Below are 7,804 nucleotides of genomic sequence, written 5' to 3'. Positions count from 1 at the left end.
TAAAATACATACATATATATATAAATACACAATTATTGTAATAACAATATAAGTCTGTAAATTTGTTAACATTTCTAAAAGCCAGTGAATGGGGCAAAATGAGTCAAAATGAGTCAAAACGGGGCAGAATCTAATGAAATCGCGCCCAGTAGTTGTGCTACAATCACAAAAAGGAAGTCCCCAGATTCCAGAACCCAGAACTCAGAAGTTAGAACCCAGATACTTGCAAAACACGCGACCCACTCAAAAATCATCCAAATGTGTGATTTGTATAGAGATCGGTCAGTGGGCGCGAATCGAAGTCGAAAAATTGTTGAGCAGCCGCTTTAAAATCAAAACGAAGCAAAGGAAACATTAAAGAAAAGAAAATGGAAAATAATTATATAACAGTTGTGAACAAATTATATTTACATAGCGTATGAATAAATTGCATAACAATTGATTAATATACAGAAAGTAACGGCCCTTTTATTTCAAAGCTCAATCGAAAGTTCAAATGCGATAAGTATCGATAGGCGGCATAAAAAGTGCTGCCCATGCTGGCAGGCAGGCGTTAGGCACTTTCCCGCTGCCGCTGCCAAGCGTTAGTACATTTCGATGGAGGCGACACAAAAATAAACAACACAAAATAATAAGTTTTTGAATTAGTTATTTCCAAATGGCGCAAGTACAATATGAAGGGGCCTCACTACCACGCACCTATGATGAGCAACTGGCCCAGAACCGCGAGGAACTGGAGGCCGAGGAACTGCATCTGAGCAGCCAGCAGCGCCAAGGCGGTAAAATGAAAGCCGGCACTTTTGTGCATTTAACGCAGTTTTAATCAGGACATGTTAGCTAGATTGCGTTTATATGGCGCTCATACACACTTGTGCCTTCTCGCCCCTAGGATCCCCGTCCTTCGTCTGCAGACGCTGTCCAGCGCTCTTCCCCAGCAGGGAGGAGCTGGCCGCCCATAGTCCCACGCACCGACTGAAGCGTGGACAGCGGACGCCCACGTCGCAGCACGCCTGCGAGGCCTGTGGAAGGGTCTTCCAGAAGCACAACGCCCTGGTGGAGCACATGAATGCCCACAACGACGTGCGCAACTATCCGTGTCCGGAGTGCCCGGCGCGCTTTGTGCAGCGCAGCAACAGGGAGTGCCACCTGAGGAACGTCCATCGCAAGGTGTACCTGCACTCCTGTCCAGAGCCCGGTTGCGAGAAACGCTTCCAGCAGCGGCGGGAGCGGGATCAGCATGTGAAGACGGTCCACCGGAAGGAGCGGAACCTCGTTTGCGACACCTGCAGCGCGTGCTTTAGCCATCCCGTAAACTATAGGAAGCACCTGGCGTCCCATGGCGCCGAGAAGAGCTATGGCTGTCCGATTTGTGGCAAGCTCTTCGGACGCCCCGAAAACCGGGATGTTCATCTCTTCGTCCACAGCATTTGTAAGGCCTATGTGTGCTGCGTCTGCGGTTCGGATTATATGCGCCGCAATCAGTTGATCCGCCACGGCTTGGCCAGTGGCCACCAGAACGATCCGATTGTCCGGCAAAAGCCCCAGTTTAGCCCTGCCCTTGCTGCGAAGAATCGAATCCTGTCAGAGTCCCCGGAGGAGGAGCTGCAATGGCTGGAAGGGCAGGACGACTACGGCAGCCCAGGATGCCTCGAGGATTCACAGGAGGAGCGGCTTATGGAGACCGGCCATATGACTGCCATCACTGCAGAGAACGAAAAGGAAAGGGAGTTTTTCGATTGAATATCCATTTATGATATATATATAATCAGGTTAGTTCGAATTGGATAGTTAGGAGTACGTAGGAGTGAGGAAATACTGTGAAAACATCTATTTAAGCAGAGAAACATCAACGAATGTAATTGTAAATATGAAAACGTAAACATTAAGGCATAATAATTAGCGATAGTTACACGTAGGCTACTGCACTCAAATCTACACTGCATTGTACTGAAAAGTCGAATACTGAATGATTGGACGGCGTAAATTAATGATAACATGCAAAAATGATTACCGCATGCAAAACATGAACCGGAGACGTCGGTCAAGAAATAACAACAAAACGGAGAAATGAATGAAAAGTGAATGTCGCTGCTGCTCTTGCACTTTAATAAAAAATGTGAAATGAAATGAAATGTTGGTATCACCTGCCTCCAAGCCCCCAAGCCCCCCAAACCCCGTCGCCGTCCACAGAAAGTGAGCCCATGGAGTGGGTTGGGAATTAACCAAAATCAGGCGTAAAGCCCATAAATAACCGAATGGCAGCGGGGAAAACATAAAAGGGGAGGGGATTAACAACTGGTTACAGTCATAACGACCAAATGAAATTATTTAACACCTTTTTCATGGCTCATTTCGCTGTTAATGTGCGAGCAAATCTGGCCCACGCCGCTCTCGATTCCATGGTTAATAGATCTATCATCCAATGTAGGTTTTCCCTCGCCCTGCTCCTCCTCCTCCTTCTTGGCCACTGCCACTGCATTGTTCACCTGTCACATTTCGAGCCCTTTGTCGACTGTCATACGAAACTATCTAATTTATTGTCGCTGCCGGCCTTTCAATTGTTGTGGCTGACTGAACTTGTCGACACAGTTGAGCTTCCAAGAAAGAAAGAAAGAAGATTGCCCGCCGGGGCTCAGCTCTTACATAAGGCGTGACCCTGCCCGAAAACACAGACATATCTGGGGGATTACCTCAGCCCCAGCTCGAGGGCATCTCCCTCCTCAGCAGGGGTCGTGACACACAGTCGAGCCGGAACCTGCTCAAAGAGGCTTCCTATGGCTATGGGAAGTGTTCTATATCTCAAACGACATCAGCTTTGATCTCTAGAGAAACAAGTATTTCCCACCGCGGGGTCTGAAAAGTTCAGTACAATGAGTTCGCGTAAGGTTGGAAAACCGTGGAAAATCATGAGTCCACTTCCGCACAGAATTAGTCATCCAAGTTCACCCCTTGACGTGGGTCAAGTCAACCAAGAGCCTTCGAGCGGAGGAGATCTGGCATGATCACTAATCCGATGTGATTCGAGGCGATGGGAGCCCATCAAGCTGTCATCCTTTCACTTTCGCTGCTGTGTACTTTGATGTAGGTCAGCGACTTAAGGATCAAATGCCCCACCGAACTGGTCGAACCGCAGAGATTGCGCAACGAAGATGGAGATTGGAATGGAAAATGGGACGAAGTTGAAGTTATGATTAACATGGACGCGGAGTGAGAGGCGGCCAGTGCGTTGACCATCCATCACGCGGCGGTGAATGGTGCAACTGGGAGGAGAAGCAAGTGGAGTAAGCGGATGCCACTTGCTCCAGTGGCTCGAATTTGAAGCTCAAGAACCCTCCTTTCTGTGGAGCATATCTATATATCTATATCTCGTAGATTCCCTGTACTTCTTGCCCCTTCCGATTGTCCGATGACCTAGACAGCGCCAGCCCAACCGATTCCATGTCCAAATTGGACTCATTGTCATGCCAGCGTCGTTTTGGACGCTCCACTCCCAACGCTGCTCCTCCCACGCTCCCTCCTCCTCCTTCCACTCCTCAGTTTGATATAGTTTCACGCATCAAATGCAAATCACAGTTTTTAAGCGAAATCCGAAATCGAAACAATTTGTAATCACAAATCGGAGAGAAACTGCCAAAATCTGCGACGTGTGCCGCATTTCAATGGTCTGGAATCCATCCAGTTCGTCGCAGGGAGAGCCTCCGTACACGACGTGGAAGTAGTTGAGAAAGTTCCATTTCGCTTTTGTAATGAACACATTTTCATTTGGCCCATTAAGTGCCCTAACTTTATTATAAAACCCATCAGCTCGTGCTGCATAGAACTTTCTATATCTCACTTGCAGATACTCTTTCCCCCTCCACATTGTCCAGATACAGATACCGAATCTCTTTGATTTCTTCAGTTTTATTGTTCGATGGTAGATAGGGATAAAAAAATAAGTAGGATGCTAGAGCTTAAAACTAGTTCAATAATTTAGTGGTATCCGTGGGCGGACGCGGCCGTTGGGCCGTAGCTGCTGGCGGGAGGCAGGTAGGTCGCCTCCGGCTCGAAGATGGGCGTGGCCGAGTCGCCGGAGTGGCCGGGTGGTCCGTAGAGCTGCGCCGGAGCCGGGTAATCGTAGCCCGGCGAGGAGGGTGCCTGCAGGAACGTGGAGCTCGGCGTGGCGTAGTCGTAGCCGGAAATGGAATTCGATCCGGACTCGTGCTTGGCCCCCAGGAAGGCGCTGGGCCTGAAGGGCGCCTTGGAGACGTCTAGGTCGTGGCTGGGTGCTCCGGACTGCGCGGCGTGGTGGGCAGAGCTGAGGACGTCGGTGTGGAGGGCCTGCGGCTTGCTGGCCGTGTAAGTGAAGTGGCCCAGTCCCTTGTGGCCCAGGGCATAGACCGGTGTCTCCCGCTCCTGCTCCCGATCGGCCTTTTGCTCCTGCTCCAGCACCTGCACTTGCACTGGCTCCGGCAGCGACTCCTGGTGATGATCGTAGCCGGGTATGAGTGGCACACCGTAACTGCTCAGGGGCACTCCCTTTCCAAAGGGCGTGGCGGGCGCATCGTAGGAGTACCCAGAATGCTCTTCCGCCGGCTGCGGCTGCGGCAGCGGGTGCTGCGCAAACTGTCCGCCCGAGGAGTGACCCAGTCCCAGGGCGTGGCTTAGTCCATGCTCCAAGGCATGCTCCAGACTGTGATCCAGACCGTGGTCCAGACCGTGGCTAGGTCCGTGGCTGACTGCTTCATGGGCGATCTGATGGCTGGGGCCATGGCCAAAGCCGCTGCCATAGCCGTGGCTCTGTAGGTGGCCACCGTAGCTGGGTCTGTGAGCAACTGGTCCCGATCCGTAGCCAATGCCGTGGGCGCTGCCCCTGGATCCGTGACTGTGGCCGGCGTACTCGGGAGTAGCCACCACATATGTGCTGGTCTTGTGTTCGTTCCCAAGGAGATTGAGGTAAGCTCCACTGGTGGATGGTGCGTACTTGAAGGTCAAGCCAGATCCATGCCCGTGACTCAGGCCGTGACTGATTCCATGGCTGACTCCATGACTGATCCCGTGACTGATTCCGTGTCCCTGACCATGGTAATTGTGACCGGAACTCGAGGTAGCACCTGTCTGAACGATGTAGGTTTCGATCTTGGGCCCTCCACTAACTCCAGCGCTGTAGTGATGCGGTCTTCCGTGGCCGCTGGAGCTGGCGTAGCCGTGGCTGCCGGAGTGTCCGTGTGCGAAGTGGTGTCCGTAACTGCTCTCGCCCTTGAAGTGGCTGGGGTAATCGGAGTAGCCCGCCGAGCCCAAGGGGCTTCCATGGAAGCCGCCCAGGTTCAGGTGACTCTCGTAGGCGGGCGGCAGATATTTGTGGGAAGGGCCGTGGTAGCTGGATATTCCTCCGAAGCTTAGGCCAGCATCTCTTTTTGGCTTGGCGGAGGAGGATGCCGGAGCCGGGGATGGAGCTGGAGCGGAGGCGGATGCGGGCACTGAGGAAGCAGCATCGGAAGCTGGGGAAGATGAGGCGGCTGCCAGCAAGAAGAAGCAGCAGCTTAGCGAGGCGCAAGCCAACGGTAGTTTCATGCTCAAAACACAACAAAAATCACGGGAAAAAAAAGTGAACGGCTTAACGGTTATCCTTGCGATCGTGTATGGTTATCCTTGCTCCTCTCGTTGGATCCGCAGTAAAGAACGAGACGCGACTCTATTCGCTGCCGTTGGCGTTATGTTGACGACCTCTGTGAGTGCCGACCCTTTTATACATTTTATAGAAGCCACTGCCTCTGCCACTGCCTTTGCCCGTTTACGCTACTCTCTTGGCATTCTCTTTTGGTCGCTCTCACGCACACGCACGCGAAAAGCAACGGTATTTCTTGTGTGCCGCCGACGCCGACTGCGCTGCAGTCGTTTATTCATTCACTCACTCTCAGTTTCGTTTGCGCACAGTGGGTCAAATACACCTGCGCATACATATTCCATGGTGTGGAATACAAATTAGTAAAATTATAATTAGAATTAAAAATCGAAGGTATGTTCCGGCTCTAGTTAAAGCATTTTTTTTATTTTGCTTTGAAAATACAGTTCGCAAAAGGATTTTGGTTGTTCGAGCCTTGAAACTGTTGCACATCCACTGTTCCAAATGTTCTCAAACTGTAACGACATCCTTGCTCTCTCCCGCTCTCTCACACATCTCTTCTTCTGTCGGCCAACGAGCGAAGCTCTCGCTGCGGTCAGTTTCATTTGCGATCGGCGTGCGCAACTACAAATTTAAGGCTCCCGAAAAGTGTGCCAGAAATAAAAGGATTTACTTAAATCGGTGTTAAACCGGGAATTTGTACACGTTTTAGCTGCAATAGTGATAACTACGCATTTATAAGTTGTTTGCGACTTGCGGAATATAACGGTTCTCGGTCCTCGCTTCGGTTAATTTCATTTGCAATCGGCGCGCGCAGCTCATATTTTGGGGCTCCCAAAAAGTGCGCCAATGATTTCGGTTTTCATTTCAATCCAGGCATATATTTGTGTATTATAATTGTGTATTTGTGGCTGAAATATGAAAAAGTGCGCATTTACACCTTGTTCAAGGCTTGTGAAACATAACGGTTCTCGCCTCTGTTTCGCTTTCCGCCGTGCCCGTCGTTCCGTGCCGCTAGCTGTTGCAGCGAAAGGCGTAAAAGGAGTGTGCGATTAAGCACCTAGTGATGGCAAAGTGTCGATAATTTGTGGAAAGAGAAGAGCATCGTCTGTGGATCCTGAGCAAAACAAAGTGAGTCCATTTTAGATAAATATTTACAGCTTTTGATGTTCGATATACGATATTTATTATGTTATATAGCAATTATGATATTATTGAGCTGTTTAATATTTGAAGCACAGTACCATTTTTTACCCACTGTGCCAGTGTTACCGACTTGACAGCGCCACTCAAGTTCAAGTGACACTTTGTAAAAATCACATGTCTGCATCACCACGCCCCTTTGCCAACTTGCCATTTTGGCCCTGTTGTATTTATGTTCATGTGTGCGTTACCCTTTCTCGCTGCCTCCTCCTCTGTTGGCTCACTTACATTTCCCAAAAGCACCTTAGTTTGTGCGTAAATTGCATTTAATTTACAGCAACCCGCCTTTTTCTCTTCTGGTTTACCCCTCTTCCCCTTCTTCCGCTTCTTGCGCCTCCCTTTTGCACCTTACTTCGCCTCGTAATTGTTGCTGTTTTTCCAGGTGCGCGATTTTTTTTCGGAATTCGAAAAGCGATTTGTTTTGCTACCGTTCGGGATCTTAATTTGGGTCTCTGCCGTGGATGATGATGATTTGGCAATAGTTTGAGGCCTGTTAGTGCCCCTTTGACCCCGACCCCGACCCCGAGCCCGGCCCCTCTCCATCCCTTCGGCACCCGTAATCCATGGCTACTAATGGACTTGGCCCGAAACCTTTGCGATACATCTGCATACAGCCCGTGACCATGGAAGATAAATGATGTGCACCTTGCTGGTGTGGCTTGTGTCGTCTGACGACCCTCAAGCGCAGTTCTACGAAGCAGTGGAGTTCAAGCCCGTACTTGTAGAGAAGAGTACCTAAGAACTCCATTACAGATCGGGTTAGTTCCAATTTTGGGATATTTCTGCTCTTCATAGAACTCATTTGTTTGTTGTATGGTATACAAGATATACATGTTTCTTGACTTTCGACTGGTAAACGCTGTGAGTGGCATTTCGTACTCATCCGGGCTCGTTTCTTTGGCCAACAGTTGTGTGCCACGGCAGAGGCTTTAGTTGAAGTAATTGCCCGCCAGCCGCTAAGACTCCGCCCTGCAGACAGTTGCGCAACCCGCCAAG

General features: G+C 50.1%; 2 protein-coding genes across 2 annotated transcripts; one reads left to right on the top strand and one right to left on the bottom strand.

The window, feature by feature from the left end:
- Window positions 1-578: 578 nt before the first annotated feature.
- Window positions 579-2,102, top strand: LOC120456903 (gastrula zinc finger protein XlCGF7.1). Its single transcript, XM_039644028.2, has 2 exons — window positions 579-779; window positions 890-2,102. Exons 1-2 carry the CDS (start codon window positions 659-661, stop codon window positions 1,738-1,740), a joined length of 972 nt encoding a protein of 323 aa, XP_039499962.1. The 5' UTR covers window positions 579-658; the 3' UTR covers window positions 1,741-2,102.
- Window positions 2,103-3,917: 1,815 nt separating this feature from the next.
- LOC120457161 (hornerin) lies at window positions 3,918-5,958 on the bottom strand. The gene has a single exon (XM_039644437.2). It carries the CDS (start codon window positions 5,551-5,553, stop codon window positions 3,973-3,975), a length of 1,581 nt encoding a protein of 526 aa, XP_039500371.1. The 5' UTR covers window positions 5,554-5,958; the 3' UTR covers window positions 3,918-3,972.
- Window positions 5,959-7,804: the final 1,846 nt, after the last annotated feature.

Source organism: Drosophila santomea, chromosome X (genome assembly GCF_016746245.2).
Source record: "Drosophila santomea strain STO CAGO 1482 chromosome X, Prin_Dsan_1.1, whole genome shotgun sequence".
In the NCBI taxonomy this organism is placed as follows: Eukaryota; Metazoa; Arthropoda; class Insecta; order Diptera; family Drosophilidae; genus Drosophila; species Drosophila santomea.
Note: the sequence above shows the minus strand (reverse complement) of the source record. Positions and strands in the feature narration are given on the sequence as shown.

Excerpts from the sequence above, each read along its gene's own strand:
- LOC120456903 (XM_039644028.2), top strand. The coding sequence starts at position 659 with ATGGCGCAAGTACAATATGAAGGGGCCTCACTACCACGCACCTATGAT. Across the intron at positions 780-889 it reads CAGCCAGCAGCGCCAAGGCG|GATCCCCGTCCTTCGTCTGC; the intron begins GTAAAATGAAAG and ends TCTCGCCCCTAG.
- LOC120457161 (XM_039644437.2), bottom strand. The coding sequence starts at position 5,553 with ATGAAACTACCGTTGGCTTGCGCCTCGCTAAGCTGCTGCTTCTTCTTG.